The sequence below is a fragment of the Girardinichthys multiradiatus genome, chromosome 11 (genome assembly GCF_021462225.1).
Source record: "Girardinichthys multiradiatus isolate DD_20200921_A chromosome 11, DD_fGirMul_XY1, whole genome shotgun sequence".
NCBI classification, from domain to species: Eukaryota; Metazoa; Chordata; class Actinopteri; order Cyprinodontiformes; family Goodeidae; genus Girardinichthys; species Girardinichthys multiradiatus.
Genome location: NC_061804.1, coordinates 14,032,858 through 14,050,752, shown reverse-complemented (window position 1 = coordinate 14,050,752; position 17,895 = coordinate 14,032,858). Strand labels below are relative to the sequence as shown.

General features: G+C 37.5%; 1 protein-coding gene across 1 annotated transcript; it reads right to left on the bottom strand.

The window, feature by feature from the left end:
- Positions 1-61: 61 nt before the first annotated feature.
- Positions 62-16,479, bottom strand: LOC124876907 (solute carrier family 22 member 5-like). The gene is made up of 10 exons (XM_047379961.1): positions 15,989-16,479; positions 15,455-15,558; positions 14,175-14,329; positions 13,923-14,094; positions 12,229-12,355; positions 10,002-10,099; positions 6,033-6,247; positions 5,755-5,937; positions 3,839-3,974; positions 62-463 (listed from the first exon to the last, which is right to left on the bottom strand). Exons 1-10 carry the CDS (start codon positions 16,421-16,423, stop codon positions 364-366), a joined length of 1,725 nt encoding a protein of 574 aa, XP_047235917.1. The 5' UTR covers positions 16,424-16,479; the 3' UTR covers positions 62-363.
- Positions 16,480-17,895: the final 1,416 nt, after the last annotated feature.

The following is a 17,895-nucleotide window of genomic DNA, read 5'->3' as shown; positions in this document are numbered from 1 at the left end:
TTTATACAATAGAAAATTGCTCTAAAATATAGTATGAGAAAAAATGATCAAAACAGTGTAATAAGGATTTACAAATCCATCATTTATTGGAGAACAGTTACTTACAGAACTGCACAAAAGAATTTAACCAGTGCATTGTTAGTAACAACGGCAGAGATGAACAACTACAGTATAATGATCAGAATGCACTTTAACTTGATGTAAACGAGATGTTCTAAAAAAAAATAAAAATAAACGCTTTGTGTAGAACCACTGTCAATGTGTAGAAAAGTAATTTTACATATACATGGATAGGACATATTCTCTGTGCAGTTTCTGTTCCAAACAGACATGCCCAGAATTTACAGTCAGCCATATGTTTGGTTAGTTTTGAGTGACACTCTGTCTCGCAAGAGACATTTCTTCAGCAGCACTTTCCTGTTCCTTATTGTCGGTGATGACATAAGGTCTTTTCTGACAACATCTGGAAGAGAAAAGAAATGTACATTTATCCAGTCAGATTACTGACTCATCAAAGTGAGAACACTGTCTGATATCAGTCATTAAAATAATAATAGGTCCTCTGAACCTTAGAATCAAGGGAAACTTTGCATTTTATCATTGATTACTTATCTTTTACTATTTACAATTGAATAAGCTGAGACACTGAAAAGGCTACATCCAAGTTTTATTTTACTATTGTTTTATTCATCAGACAAACAGGCTTGATGTCAATTTTGATTGATTTTGGGTTATCATTTAGACTTGCTAGTGTATCTCAGTATCATTGAAAAGCAATTGAGTTCAAAATTTTGACTCAAATACATGCATTACATGAAGAGATAACATTTATTCAGGGCATTGTTCTTCAGTCTTGATAATGTCGGCTTACAGCTAATGAAAACGACAACCAGGCTCTGTGTTATTGGCCCTCTGACTGTTTCTGTGACAATAATTTGGCCTAAAAGGCCCAGAGGATTTTTTGAATACTTGTCATCATTAATTACATCGTTGTTGCAATAATTACTGCAAAATAATTGTGATAACATTTTTGGGCCATATTGTATGAGGGGTCAGAGTAACAAAAATTAACTTGAAATAAAATGAATTGGTGTGAAAGGCTAATCATGGTAAAATTGAGTGCCGTAAAAACCAACATGTGATTTATATCACCTCTGTGAAAAGTAGAATCCGTGAATATGGAGGTCATTAAAATGATAACATGGTAAATATTAATGTTATGAATATCAAGGTTATCAAATTTAATGTTGCCTGTTTTCATTCACTGCCTTGATTTTAGCACCTCCATTTTTACCACTTCAGTTTTATCAATCATCACGTTCACAGTGTCATTTTTGTTACTTCCATTAGATCAGAATACAGCTTTCTTTCTATATTACTATTTTTCAAAGGAAACAAATCAACCAAACTAAGGACCAAACTCAATCACTGATGTGCACCATGGGTTTGTGGTTTAGGCAGTAGCCTGTTATTTAAAAGAGTCCGACATACACTTTTGTTTGTATCTTTTCAATGGTTTATTTCAAGGAAAAAGACAATGACAAATGTGAGTTCCACTATTCCACCTAGTAGTTAAACCCAGCGGTAGGTTCAACACGGGAATCAGACACCTTCTCCGGAAGAGGGAGCGAATGCTGCTCGGTCGGCTGACAGCTGCCAAAGCGAACAGGCGCCGAGAATCGCCGTACCTTTTTTTAAATTAAGTGGAATCTTCATAAACTGAGCAGATATTTGAGTTCAACATACCTACCTTCTTGCCTAAAAAATATTAAAAGTTTATTTGGGGTCACAGAAAGTGTATTATTTCCATGTTTATTCACAATTTTCGCCACCATCGTCCACCACAGGTGCCCGAGCTAACCAATCCGCTTCCATCCGTAATGAATCATGGGAAATTGTGGGTCACGCACTACACTCCGCCTGGGCTGCTGCCATATTCAGGTGTAACGGAAGTAACAAAAATTACACTGTGAACACTGTGAACGCGATGAATGATAAAACTAAAGTGGTAAAAATGGAGGCGCTAAAATCAAGGCTGTGAATGAAAACAGGCAACATTAAATTTGATACCCTTAACATTTATAACATTAATGTTTTCCATGTTATAATGACCTCAAAATTCCCAGATTCAAATTTTCACAGAGGCGATATGAATCATGCGTTGGTTTTAACAGTATTCACTTTTACCAAGTTCAGTATTTCACACCTTCAATTCATTACAAGTTAATTTTTGTTCATTTGACCCCTCATACAAAACAGCCACAGAGCATAATGCTACAACAAACATAACTGTTGGCATGTTGATAGGAGTTTGAATGCTTGTAGCTAAATGATTTTCCTTCCTTTTGAATACATATTGTTTTTGTTTTAACAGCCAGCAGCCCGTAAGGAAAATGTAATCATGGCTGTGTTAGAGCAATGACGATACAGGGAGCTAACCTGTTCGTCTTTCTCTCTGTAATAATTATTTTTGCATGTTTCCATCCAATTTAAATAAAAAAAGAGACTGCTAATTATTTTGCAAATGTTATACTTCCAAGCTCATTTGAGATGTTCATTGCGTACTTACAGAACGTTTGCATTAGTTTACCTAACTAAATGTGGAATGTTTAACAAGTGATTAACGACTTGTCTGAGGGGTGGTGGGGTGTACATGTTTAAGAACGTTTGCATTTAAATGTGCTACAAACAGAAAATACTAGTTCAGCAGGTAAAAACAGTGTTCCCCTCAGGGTGTCTTCTGAGTTGTTCTGTAATATTCTACAACACCAAAACAGCTCATGCTTGTGCATAAACGTAGTGCCAGGTTAACAATTTAAAGCTGATTCTCATATAGAAAGCTAAAATGTTTTTAAAAGTCAAAAATATCACAAAATATTTCTGGAAATGAAATCTTTCTTGGGTTTTGGTTACCTGCTTGCCTTCGGCAAATGGAGGAGCCAAGGAGCCACTCTAATAACTGAATGAGGCACTAACACGTTTTTATCATTACTAATAAATTAATATAAAATGTGATCATTTAAATAAAACTAGTAATAAATACACTAAATAATTAAAGAAGATAAATATATCTACAATTATTTAAATATTTCAATAATTTATCCAAAGTTTGAATATGAACATATTCAATTAAGAACTTGATTCAATATACATAAAATCCTATGCAATTATTTCAGTGGCAAAAAGACACTGAAGTTCAGACTAATCCGAACAGTAACTCAACTGCAGATCAATCACCTTGTGTACAGCAGTGTTAGCCCCACCCACTGACTTTGACGGGTGAGGCTGAAAGATTCATGTTGTGCTTCAGCGCAGGATATAAAATACATAAATGAATCAAATGTTTATGTAAGACTCTGAATTTATATTAATGACTCTGAGATTAAAGATTTTAAAACAATGTCTATTTATTTATTTAACACATGCATCTCCAAATGTATTTAAATAATTATATGTATGCATATGTGTACCAACACATGCATGGTGAGAACATGCAAACTCCATGCAGAAAGACTATTATTGGATTGTGCCACTGACCCTTCATTGCAGCATAATATTGTGTGTATCATACAGTGTCACAGCCAGTTGAAAGTGTTTCGTACCAGTTGGAAAATGTTTCTTGTTAAATTGTATCAAGAAAGGTCACACATGTATAAGTCTGCCAGAGAATCATTTCATCCATGTGTTTTTGTGTTTTTAACTTTGTTCTCAGGGGTGTTTTGTGCTTTAAAATTATTAAATTAAATATTTCAGTTAAAAAATACAGTAAAGGCCCAAAAACATCCAAACAAATGCTAAATCAATGCCCGTCAATGGGAAAGAGGTGGTTTTCTATTACCCAGGAAAGCTTTGCATGTGACTGATGGTGTCTGGCAAAGGCATTCCAAAGCTCTCAGGAAGAAGAAGGCTCAGCAGTCCAGTCAAAGCTGTGAGGCTTCCCACTAGGATGTATGGCAGGGAGACGGAATAGGTTCCTGTGGTGAACCATCAAATCAGAGATGATGGGAAGCAAAATTGTCTACAATCAGTGGTAAGAAACAGTTGTGCTAAAAACAAATGAAAAACAGAACTCAAAAAATGCAAAGTGGGTAAATAACAGGTATGCTTTTATTTTTTACAGGGTCCTTTTCTAAAACTAAATGTGTTTTTTACTAGGTCACAAACAGAGGCAGTTAAGAATAAGATGCAATAACTCAAAATAAGAGTAATTGTATAATTTATGCTACATTCTTAGACATTTTGTTCTACTGAGAATTGGTAGTGGTGAAGCTGAACACTAGCACTGTCCTATTGCGAAGCAGTAAAGGTACCTGGTGAACATGAGCAGGCACCATAATTTGTCCAATGAGATACAGGTCTGGGCCTGGTGGTTTGTGAGGACAAGAATAAAAAATAAAAAAACAGAGAAGAATGCCACTGGCAAAACAGCTGAATAAAACCTGAGACACTACTTTGAGGCCTTCAAACTTCTGATTTGGCTTGCCACCCAATGAGCCCCTGGATGAAGCTGTTGGAGGACGTAGATCAGCAATGTCTTCACTTGTGAAGGTTTCATTCAATGAAAAAGTTGGTGAGCTAGTGTTCTGATTTTCTTTTCCAGTTTGTTGCTCTCCCTACCAGCTTCATTAAATTTAATGCTAAATATGTGAGCCAGATAACTGTGCTTCTGCTTTCAATAGTATTAATGTAACATGTTATTTGGTTAGAACCATAAACTTCAATGTAACTTATTGGGATAGACCAACATAAACCAATGCATAATGTGGAAGTGGAAGGAAAATGGCACAGGTTTTTTTTACAAAATAAAATACCTAACAAGTGTTGTGTGCACATTGCTCAAGCTGAGGCAAATAGCATGGGTTGGTCTGGGCCTTGACCGGGCCACTCTAACACATGCTTCTTTGATCTAAACTGGGTGTCTCAAACTCAAGTACTTGAGCGCTGATTTTCAGCTTTTTTGACCTAAATATTTGTATTGGTAGACCCATCTAAAAGCTTGCAAGACCATCCCACTGTAGCTGTAGTTGCATGTTTAGGAACTTTTAACTGATTCTACCCTTGATTATCAGTTAGGAAAAGTTTCAGAAGCCGAGTACAGTCGGCAGAGCGAGTTGGCACAAAAATCTGTTAGTGTGAGACGGTGACTACTGGTTTCTTCAAGTAAGTAATGGGAGCTAACCCGACGTCAGTCGCAGTCACACTAACTTGTTTGGACTTTTTGAGCAGCATCTGGACGCAGTCAAGTAGTGTAAAAGGATTTCCAACCTAACTGCAAATGAAGAGCTGCCAAATTCGAGACATGTAGGCAACCAGCTTCTCTATATGATATGCCTGAAATACCATGACAGGACATGTTAAAAAACAAAAGTTTGCTTTTGTTGGTTTGAGAAATCTTGTGATCTATTATCCCTCAGTAGGCACAGTTGTTAAGTGTGTGACGAATTTTTAGTAGTATAACAATAATCTGTGGAAACCAGTGTGTTAGTTTGAACTCCAAGTCTTTTAAAAATCTGAGAACACTGTGGAAGTTGTGACATGTGTCCCAAGCTTTCTTGATCCCATCAACGCTGACCTGCTTCTCTGTCCCTGCTGAAGAAAGCATCCCCACAACATGATACCACCACCGACATTAATCACCATAGCGATAATGTGTTCAACGTAATGTGCCCTGAAACCTTCATAGAACAGCTGGGTTTAAACTGAGATTGAATTAGGTGGATTTTTTCAAGACTAAGGGAATATGATGGCACTTACTTAAGTAGATGAAGTATGGAGCAATGATACTGCCAATTCTGGAGGCTGTGGAGCAGGCTCCCACAGCTGTATTCCTCAGCACAGTTGGGTACAGTTCTGCTGTGTAGGCATACACAACAGCAAAAACAGTCGACACAGAAAACTTCCCCATCATCTCGAATGTTATGGATAGAACAACCAAGTCTGCAGGGAATGAAATATAAAATGGATGAAAATTGGGTATGAAATTCTGATACACCAGGGTTTAATATAAGATTTTACAAGCTGTAATGTCATACGTGCGGGTATGAGCTGTATGATCAATATAAACAATCCTCCTGCAAAAAGTGTAGAGGAAACACTGAGCCGTCTGGGACACCAGCGAAACATAACCCACGACAAACCGTAGGCTGGCATCTCTACCACAGCGGACAAGAAACAGTTGAAGAATGGATTTCCATGGAGGTTAGCCGTGTTGAGGGAAAGAGCATAGTAGGCGATGGTGAGGGTGTTCCTGTTGGGGAAAAATTTGAAGCACAAATGACAGAGTATTTAGTTTAAACACAAAATAATTTATTAATGAAATATGTCTGTCTCTATTTCTCCCATCCATCTGTGTAGATTCTGTTTAATTAGCCTGTTGGCTCTAAACACTTGGATTTGGAGAAGGATTGGAATGAAAAATGAGTGGGGTCATGGATGAAGCGTGCCATGAAACTTTAGGAGAGAGTGAGGTGAGAATAGATAGTGATGGGGGATTCAGGGTATGAGAATGTATAGGAATTAGGAATATTTTGAAAGGTTGGGATAATATCCAACAAGGATCTGATGAAGACCATGTGGAGGAAGGTTAGAGATCATCCCATGCAATTTGACATGGGTGAAGAATAGCAGTGCTCATAAACCAAAATTAACAAGTTAACTCTGTTTCACTAGCAATGACTACACCACAGCAGGTCATGTAGTTCTTATGATCTTTATCTTTTTTGAAATAGTAAAGGTGGTATTAGAATAGAAATAAACTTTACTGCCCCTCAGTGTGGAAATTCAGGTGTACCAGTAGCAAAGTGTTAGACAAGTTGAAGCATGCAGATTCACACAAATGAAAAATTATAAAAACAGAAAATAAGAATAAGAGACTGTACAGTAAGGGCAAATTTACAGCACATGGAAAGAACTGTGCAGATATTCAAAATAATCCCCTCATATAAAAAAACAATTGTCACTGAGTGGGATATTTAAAAAAAAAATACAACTGTGCATGTATATTTGTGCATAAAACACAATAAACTATTTACAAGAAATGGAAAACTGTGCAAATAATAGCAGGGATGTAAATACTTTTTGTTGGGAGCAGTGATGGTTATGAAGTCTAACAGTTACTGGGAGGAAGGATCTATGATAACACTCTTTTGTGCACCTATAGGATGTCCCTGAAAAGAGCTCTCCAGGTCTGCAACAGCTTCATGCATGGGATGGGAGACATCCAGCAGTGACATGTATGGTAGGGTTATATCTAACAAGGCAGATGACTTGGTAAACTTTGGGGCTTTTTTTAAGAAGGTATACATTTTAGGGATTTACTGACTTGTTTGAGGTTTGCCAATGTTATGCCAGATATAAACTGGCCCAACCATTTTTCTCCTGGATCAAAGACTACTTGACAAACAGAGCGCAGTTTGTGAGACTGAAGGGTTGTGAGTCTAACCAGGTAGTCAGCAGCACAGGAGCACAACAGGGGACTGTACTCTCACCATTCCTCTTCACTCTGTACACCTCAGACTTCCAGTACAAGACAGACTCCTGTCATCTGGAGTAATATTGGAATGATTCTCCTAAAATCAATTTAGTTTACTTTGCTGTTTGTTTGAGCTCCTGTTCTAGTTGTAAAGAACACCTTTGTCTCATCTTCAGATTCTTACGAAGAGTGTCTCAGTAAATTTGTCCGTTTTAACCTTCAGTTAAATGATGTTTGCCAGAACAATCATGACATTTTCACCTCCAAACTACATCGGTACAGTGCAAAAACCACAAACTTGAGAGGTACTGACCTCCAACTTTCAGATGTATACCTGCTCCAATGTGCTTGAATCAAATAGGTGGCAACATTAGAGTATTACAGCACTGCTATTTCTATCATTAACCAAAAAAAATAAATAAAACACTGCAGAAAACCTTACACAGAACTGTAATATTCAGATGGAGTCTGCAGACCTGTTGCTAGTCTGTAGCAGAGCGGCTTGCAGCAGCAACATGCAGCAAACGCAGGTGTCAAGCTCTTCACCTCTCATGGTGATGGCTTATTGGTGGCTATTTTCAAACTACATCCAGCTTTAAACTCTTTAAATAGACTTATAAAATTGGCGAAACAGCAAAAACAGGCAAAAAATCTATTTCTATCTGGGATTGAATTTAAGATTTCCTCTGTCAAAAGGGGGGGTCTTAATCCTCTAAGCAACTGAGAGTTTTTTTGGGTGGGATTGTCAGGATCTGGGTTTGTGTTTGTGTTTTTGTGCTTGCTACATGTGCTCATTCTCAGGTGTGCTGGGTGACAGGTGCGACTTGTTCCACTGATTGCCAGGAGGAGTACTTAAGCAGGAAGCTGCCAGCACTTCAATGTGAGAGTGTTTTGCCACAGTGGTACAAACTCTAGCCACACTCCAAGTTATGCTTTGACCTTGTTTAACTTTGTTTTTTGCTCCTCTGCAGATTTTGAAAGCCTAAGCTTTCATCTATGTCACTGAGTTTTCTGGACTATGTTTCTGAAAGTTACTCTGGAGGATCAAGCCTGTCTTTGTTCTGAGGATTCCTATCCTGTGACTCTACCTTCGTTTGGATTCGCATCAAACTGGCAGCTTCCTGTCCTCTTCGTCTCCTGAACCAAGCCACAAATGTACCCTGTCCACCCTCCAACGTAAGCCACCGCACATCGAACTTGTTTACTGTAACCTGAGCTCCAAAGAACAGCACCAAGAGAACTCTCTACGGATATACCTGCTTAAGACCTGGATCCTGAATCTCATTCTCCCTGGCTACCTGACCATCATAAGTCAGTAAGCTGATCTCAGTATCAAGATAACTATTTGCTCTTTAGTTTAGTTTTTCCCTCCATTACCTGTACTCATCCATTCTCTTCACTTCTCTCCTTACAGTGAGATATTTCGTCCGGTCCGTTCTGACTATATCTTCAATAAACAATCTTTATTTTACTTCCTCCTCTTGAGTGTTGTGGGTCTGTATGTGGGTCTGAGGTATTTCAAACATAATGACAGGGACAGTAGATGAGTTGTACTTTTGGGGGAAATTAGAATGAAGTTGTGTGTGGTTTTTTTTTTTTCTTAAAATTTGCCTTTATTTTGAGAGAGAGAGACTTTTGCTGAGAACTTTATCTCTGAAAAAAAAGCCATGTTTTATCTATTTTCCCAGCTTTACGTCAAGTTTAAAGATGAGCCATAATTCCTAGAAAGAAAAAGTAGTTACCTGTTACTATGCAGGAAATTATGCCTTTTTGATTATCTACTCTTAAACTAATAGCATAACAAGATATGAGCTGCTTCATTAGTCCCAGCTCAGGCAATCAGCATGCATTTAGCTGGCTAAATGTAGATTAAAAACAGTTATCTTCATAAGAGTGAATAGTGGGGATCATTTAGGTTCCACAACATGATTATCTTTGTTTACTGTGACCGAAATGCTTCCAAACAACCAAATATGTCTCAACTGTAATTGAAGAAAAGCTGTTTTTCAGCAAGCTTACCAGCAGTGTGTAGCAACAGGTGCAGAGGGTCCAGCAAAACATTGTGCTGATTAAAGCTGCTTGCAGTCAGAGAAAACTAAGGCACTTTCTGATGTCCATTAAAAATACTGTACTGTAACCTTTGAAGGCCTTGTTATAGTTTGTTAGCTGTAGCTGGCTCATGCCTGATGACACCTAATGTTCTGTCCAGCTGAATGTTGTGAGATATATGTGAAAGAAAACACATCACTTTGAGTCTGTTAGTTTGTAAAAGTAAAGCAGAAAACAATGGTGGTTTTTCAGGAATGGAACAAGTAAAAGCATGCTTTATTACTCCTGAAAACCAGATTTTGTTCTTCGCTACAGGCATCATGCAATCGATTTGTTTGTATTTGACTGGCAGAGTTTAATTGCAGATGACTTGTGAACAGGGACAAACTGGTTCTGTGCATACAACACTGCATATACTTTTTTTATCTCTCTTTTTGAAGTGTATGTGGCTGTGTAACTGCTGAGAAAATTTCAGACTAACCAGACAAGCCACAGCGTGACAGAAAGCCATCGGATATTTGGAGAACGAAGAAGGTCACAGATGTTGTGGGCCATCTTCTCTTGAGTCTTGCCTCCATTCTGTAAGAAAGCAGAGTAACAAGAACAACAAATATTAAAAAAAGTAGAGCTGACAATCTAGCAAGAAAATAATTGGAATGATTTACTTGAGGGCTTGGCCACTTACTGCATACCTCAACTTATTGCACACCTGCAGTAATTGTAGGTTTGCCTTTTACATGCCTGCATAAAGTGGCTAGATTTATCACATGCAACAAGAATAACAAAAAAAGATTTTAAAAGTTTACAAACATTTTCCAGAAGAATTCCTTAAAAAAAATGGAAACATGTATGAATTTTAACTTTTACCATTATTAAACTAAAAAAATAGTGGTCTCTCAGACAAGTATTTGTCTTGCAGTGTTTGTATAAGGAGAAAAGTGAAGGGCATGCGTCTGCACAGAATAAGTTATCATTTGCAACAATGTCAGTTTTTAGGTTTAGTCATAATACCTGGACCAGATGGTGAATAAAATGTATTTTCTAAAGATAGAATTTCACAGTTGCCAAATAATTAGATTCTTTTAAACATACAATGGCCAATATGCTATGGTTTTGCTTTAAAAGTTTGAAAATGGCAGAAGTGCAATGATTACTACAGTGGGTTCATCTGTAAGCTGATAAAATACAAGCAAAATGTTGCCTGGCAACATCTGTATTTCTGCCTACTGCTTCTTTTCTTTTAAAAAGTGTAGTTTTTCACATTTTGTAATTTTAAAACCACAGATTTCAATATGGTTTATTGGGATTACATAAAATATCAATAAAACACATAGAAGCCTTCAATGTGCTTTTTTGGGAAAACACAAAGTAGTGCAGATGTATAGAGTGTAAGAAAAACAATACATGGTTAACAAATTTTTATTTATTTATTTGACACATATTATTTGAATAATGGGGCACGCATTTCTTTTCATCCCTCCCAAATTAAAGGGGGCATATCATCCAAAATCCTCTTTTTTAGCCATTAAATACATTTTGTTGTGTTCTTAGAGTCTGTAGGAATGCTGATAAGTTGAATTTAGTCTCTCCAGGTGCTACGACCATATCTTTATATTTCATTTGGGTCATATTTTCAATGCGTTCAGTTTTCTCTATTCCCTATTACGTTTTTTTTTAACTATTACGTCACTGTATTTGCTGCTTAACAAGCTCATGGACTTCGGGCTAACCAAGGTCGTGTATCCGCCATTTTCATTTCTCACTGCGATTTTGTAGTCCAAGCTTAAGTATGCGAAGCTGCAACAGAATGAGTAACACAATTTATAACACTGTCCCCCAGCATCAGAACATCTTGGAAGTGCCTGGTTAAATTGGATTTTTCATTGGATTTGTATCAGTGTATCAGTGGAGAAATTCTTCTTTGTTTGCGCAAAGCACTCTTATGGACGAGTGCCTTTAGCAACCTCCGCCAGTATCAGGAAGGATTTGCTGAAAGACTTCGTCTGATTAAGGGGTCGGTTCTTTCTGTCTATGGAAATGACAGACTCATCAAAGCGGTAAGCTATAAATAATGCTAAAATGATAACAAACTTTATTTTAGACATGAATTTATTGTGTGCTGTTAGACATCCTGGCCATTGTTTTAATAGCAGTAGCATCGTGCCTCCTGCTTAGGTTAGGGCTGTGTGCTCGCTTTTAGCTCCTTGAGGACATAACTGCACTGCATATTTTGAATATAATAATTACAATAACAGTTTTGCATTGTTTTTGCCGTTTTTGTCCCGTTTCTGCGGCACAAGATAATTATATCTCTGTTATCAAACTACAAAAATGGCTGAATGGGATGGACTGGAACACTCTTTGACCTGGAGGGGGGCAGAGAGTGAAGCAGCAGTTCCACTTTAGATAGACCACAACTGAATGATTTAAGTGTGCCAACACAATACCATGTGGCTGTAACTGGACAACATATTTAGTTTGCATGACACTGTGTATACAGATGATCACAGAATCCAAATATTACAACTGTAGGAATGGAAAAAGTGATGAATGTGGCAGGACTGTGCAACGTTCAGTATGATTCAATTTTTCAGCTCTTTGGTTCTCTGTGGTTATATTTTCCAGTATTCTACATTAGACAGATAATGGTGGTTAATGTCTTCACGGTTGTATACAGTGTCTAATGCAAACAGTCAGGATGCTCTCACCTTTTGAGTTCTAAAGATGACAACTGGAGGTTCAATCCGGTTTATCTTTGCTGCTTTTCGAATTATGGCCTCGGCTTCCTCTATTCTACCCTGAGATAGCAACCACCGAGGAGACTCTGGAATGAACCTGCCCCATATTGCAACATTGTGGACAGAAAGAGAGAGAAAAGTAAGAAATAATCAATGATATAAAGCTTTAATCACCATGGTATTCAATTATGTTCGATTTGCCTTTATGCTTATGTTTTGCACAGCCATAAATACCAATTATTATGAGAATTATTGCTATTAAAACAGAAGCTTACACTTAATTCAACAACATTTATTTTAACAATAGATGTTTCAGTTTTGGAATCAAACTAGTTAATGAGTAGTAAGTGAATCAGGAAGAAATCTTATAATGTGAATCAAACTTAATATGTCTTTGTTTCACACACCCAGATAGTCTTAGTTTTATGAGTTGAAAAACTGTTTTAGATACCTATACCAATGTAAATCCATGGCGTCATTTATGCTTTTTTTCTGTTTATGAGTCATTCAAGATACAAGTCATTTGTATTTATAATTTGAAGCAGCATATTCATCTACAAATATTAGCAGAATACGGTTTTTTTTAGAGCCAAAAACCGATCACGTTACTGTTCCAAGCAACTGTTTAACCATTGAATAAACATAAACTGGGACAATAAAAACACAATGAAATTAAGAACAAGTCAGGCTGGGTCGAAGGCCAGGAAATGAAAGTGTGTTTTTAGGCGAGGCATAAAACCAGGGAGACAGGGAACCTGCACGACATGTAGCGGTAAATCATTCCACAGTTTTGGACCTGCAACAGAGAAATCTCTGTCACTTCTGAGCTTGTATTGTGTGCCCGAGATCAGTAAAAGCATCTGATCTGCTGACCTCAGAGAGCATTATGGAACATATGGCAGCAGCAGATCAGAGAGATAAAGAGGCAGCAGAACTGTCAAGACATTTAAATAAAATATAAAAAGATTTTAAAGTGTATTCGTAATTGAAACAGAAGCCAGTGAAGAGATGCCAAACATGGGAAAATGTGCTTTATATTGCCTGTGCCAGTTAAAACCTGGGCTGCAGCATTTTGAACCAGTTGTAAATGTGCAATGGAGGCCTGACTGATTCCATAAAGAGGTGAAATGCAATAGTCAAGCCTGGATGTTATAAGAGTGTGTATTAATGTCTCAAGGTTTCTTGTAGACAGTGTGGGCTTCAATTTAGAGAGCTGCATAAATTGGAAAAAAACGGGATTTTACAAATGTATTTACATGGCTATTTAATTTCATGGAAGGGTTCATTTTCACTCCTAGATTAGTGACAATCTGTTTTCCAAACGATGCCAGGGACCAAAGGTTGACGCAGGAGTTCCTGTTTGTGCCATTGGATGGAAACAGAATAACCTGAACCTTTTTCTCATCAAAATGTAGGAAATTTAAAGCCATCCAATTCCTGAAGTCAATCAGACAATCAAGGGGAGGTTGGATAGTGCCTGCACCAGTGTGCTCCAGAGGGAAGCAAATTTCACGATCATTGGCATAAAAATGAAAAGGGGTGCCATGCTTCCGAAAAATAGCGCATAGTGGCAGCCAGTGTATGGCTGTAAAGATATCATTAAAATGATACGACAAAGAAAAATTAACAGAAAAAAGAACTGACGCACAAACACACCTACCTACCAGAACAGAGGCAAACAAATGCAGCCTGCCACCATGAAGCTAACTTGAAGCAACCTCCAGTCTCTCATGAAGAATGCCAGCAGTGGTAGGAGCATGTAGCCCACAGCAAAGAACAAACATACTCCAGCAGTGGAAAACAATGTTCGGACCTGTGGGCCTAATATTTCTGCTCCTGAAAATAACATTTAAGGTTCATGTTAAATTTGTTGGGGGATTGTGAAGAATAGGTTGGAAATATTAGAACTGACATACCTAGAACAAATGCAACCAGATAATTGGAAATTTGTTCCAATCCAAGAAGAAAATACAAAATGACAAACATGATCCAACTTGAACAGAAAATCTGAATCAGTGTTGTGACAGCTTGTAGTGCTATGGTGGCAAACATTACTATTTTCCTCCCAAATCTGAAATTAACACAAAGCACAGAGCAATTAGTAAATATGTTGATCAAAAAGTAACATTCTGTATGATGTTGCATTGTTGTATCATGGAGATAAAAAAAAAAAGCACCCATTCCACCATCTATACTGCTACTTTTATCCCTTATGCACTGAATGACTTTCTGCTGGTAATTGAAACAAAATTGTTACAAAAAAAGTTACATTTATGCAAGCACTGTCCTGAGAGCACTAAGGAGGAGTTAATTTAGGTATTTCCCTTTAACTTGGTATAAGATTGTCTGTATAGTATATGAAGCCACTAGTTTCTTTAGAGGCTTTTTATAGGTGTGACTTAAACATTACATGATTTTAGTGATTAACATCATACCCAATTTATTGTCCCCCTTAGCTTTGCTGTATAATATTCAAGGAAAAGAAGAAAGGCTTCTTAATTTTCCCAGTCCCAAATTGCTGATGTCCCAATATACCTTAATTCAGCACTAATATGGTAATACTAACCAAATGTTTTATATCTATTGCATTCATACGTTGAGCCAAGCTTTATAAAGTGCTAAAACATTAAATAAATACATTCATTTATCAAAAAATTTAGAATTATTGCAGTATCTATTGAAGACATAATTAAATGTGAAAATGACTTATTCAGATCTGAAATAATTCTATTGAAAACTGCATATGTTTTATTTCTGTATCTTTTTTTATGGTTCATGTGGTGGAGAGGACCATAAGATTATTTAATTTGTGAGTATTGATCATCACATGAATCCTGACATTGGATTGGTTAACCTGCACATTAAATCAAATTCAGACCACTTGTTTTGAGTAGAACAGTGCTAGGTCCCACTCACTGATTTTGAAGTGTTGCGACATGTGACCGTAAAATAATTAGAGCCACACTTGACACATCCAAGTAGTCATTTAAAGACTTTATATTATATTGAATTGTGGTCCTCCATTAAGTCTAACAGATTAAAGTTTAACAGATTAAACAGACATTATCTAAAGCTAAACAATGTCTGTTGCCTTCAAGTATTTATTAGCTTAAAAAACACATTCCTTAAAAACAACTAAACAGTGTAGGCCTCAGATCAGTCCATATTGTGAACAACCAAATATTAGGTCTGTAACCTGTCAGAGAGCTGTCCTGAAACAAAGGAGCCTGCAAGAACACCACCAAAATACATAGAAGAAGTGAGCGGCTTCTTCCAGCTTTCACCACACACCAGGTTCCACTGTCAAAAATAAACAACAAAAATAAATTACATTCACGTTGTAGACTAAGGATTAGGAAAGGAAACAGTGGCACCACCAAATCAGTCCCCCAGCCATATTTTGTCTTTCAAATAAATAACATAAATGCATAAAAATGTGCTGCAGGTTCTTTGAGAGGTAGTCATATTAAATCCACTAAGGAATTAGTGGATCTGACTTTTATTATTTTAATTGCAGATATGTGCATCATTTATTTATTTATTTTTTTGTTTGTTTCTTTCTTTTTTTCCTGTCCTTTATAGAATGCCACTTTTGAGTGCACATCCGGTACACCCCTGCATACACATAGTGAGTTATAATAAATTAATTGTAATACCTTAATTATAAACCACTAAAACTGTAACATGGCTTTTGGTTGGAACGCACAGGACATCCCACATATCCACACACCTCAGATACAATAGTAGATGTATAAACGCTCTGATCAAACTCCCATCCGTCCAAGCAGCCTTCTTGGGGAACATTAGACAGATTAACGTCCACTCCAGGTAGCAAACCTCTCTCCGAGTAATTCAGCACATGCTCCAGTTTGTATCTGGAGCATTTGCTGGGCACCAAAGCGCCTCCGCGGCTCGAATCCTCCTCCTCCAGCGGAATACTGCTGTTCCACCACGCGGCGCTGAGGTTCAGGTGCACCGGCAGGATGCACCGGTGCCCCGGCGTGTCGGCCAGAAACACCATAGACAGGGCGGTGAGTCCATTAGGGATGAAGCTCAGGCAGAGGAGGATAAACACCCGCTGCTGGAAACGTCCCCATTCTCCGAGGAAGGAGGTCGCAGTCTCATAATCAGCGTTTCTGCTGGCTTCAGAAGTGACACCTGGCATGGCGAGGCAGAGTTTCAGTGAATGTGTTCAGCTTGAGTATTCCTGAAATTGTGGTTTAGTTCCTTCCTGATGCAAATCTGTCCAACCCACACCCCCTGTGATAAAAGTTTGGGTGTGTTTTTTTTTTTCTTTTTCTGAAAACATCTCTGCTTTGAGGTGGGAACAAGTTGCATTCCTTTAAGGCTGAACCATACACTTCAGATCCTACAATGAAGACAAGAGAAAAAGCGTCCGTTTTTGGCCTTAAAAATAAAGTGTTTAGTGTTTTGCTTATTAGTTAACACCCAACATTTTTTCAGTTTTACAAAAATGAGTGATCAATTAAATTTGTTTTTTTATAAACTGCTTTCAGTAGAGCCAGCAAAACTAGCATTTTGTGTCTCCCTTCCAGTTTACAACATACACTGGAAACTGCTGGGTTGAGTTGGCCCATCACTGGCTTTTAAAGAATTTGTGATTTCAAGGATTGCATCAAGGGGTAACTTGACCTTTATAAACTCTTCTGAAGAAATAGCAGGGTTGTGCCTTTTCTTTTTGCTGTGTAGATTATGCTTTTATATTAGATTTAAGATTATCATGCAGGCTGACTCATTCTATTCAGGTAAACTTTGGCTGTTTTTATGTTTTTACTATAAGCAATATGGCTGTTTGCCCAGGGTGCCGTTCCGTTATGTGACACCACACCACAGAGCTGGGAAAACAGAGCTTGCTGATTTGCATCCCCAGTTGATGGGGATTAGGCTACCTCTATGTGGTGCACAATGTAAGCACCATGCCTGACGGATGATTTGACATCTGATCCAAAATTCCAGTTACTCACAAATTATTTTGCTATTTTGTGTTTTTTAATCTTGACGGTATCTGGTCATCTCTATTTTAAAATCTGAAATACTTAAACTGGCTTTGAGACGTAAACATTTGAAAATTTTTAAAAAAAGCATTTGTGTGTTTTATTTATTTATTTATTTATTTTTTTGGATCAGGACAATCTAGAATAATTTGGAGGGGCTCACCCATCGTACCGTACGTCCCCAGAACCACCACTGCCTATATAACCAGCTGCATTTTGGTCACCAAGTAGATTTCCTTAAGATTTTATTGCAAAATTCAAATTTTTGTATGGACAGACAAAAACCTAAAAGAAGTTAAAATGTTTGCAGATCAGAATGAGAATCAGAATCAGCTTTATTGCCAAGTTTGTACAGACAAACAAGGAATTTGACTGCGGTACACTTTGCTCTCAGGTGTTTGTTCAATGGTGACCATTGGTAGGCAAGGGCTTTAAGGCAGATGTTCTCTCATAATAATAATTTAAAGGAAGAAAAGATTCACCACAACTTCCAATTTTCCCAGGATTTGGACTTACAGACCTCAGTTATCATCATGCAAGTTAAAGTGTGACGGGCCAACCTTCAGTTGGGGTCATTCCTTGTTTACCTCCATCGAGCTCCTTTACATTGCAGCGCTATATG

What these genes read in the sequence shown, in the direction of transcription:
- LOC124876907 (XM_047379961.1), bottom strand. Translation starts at nt 16,423, where the DNA reads ATGCCAGGTGTCACTTCTGAAGCCAGCAGAAACGCTGATTATGAGACT. An exon ending in TCATCTTTAGAACTCAAAAG is followed by an intron (nt 10,100 to 12,228) that starts GTGAGAGCATCC and finishes GCTTTCTTACAG; the next exon opens with AATGGAGGCAAGACTCAAGA. An exon ending in TCCATACTTCATCTACTTAA is followed by an intron (nt 3,975 to 5,754) that starts GTAAGTGCCATC and finishes GGTTCACCACAG; the next exon opens with GAACCTATTCCGTCTCCCTG.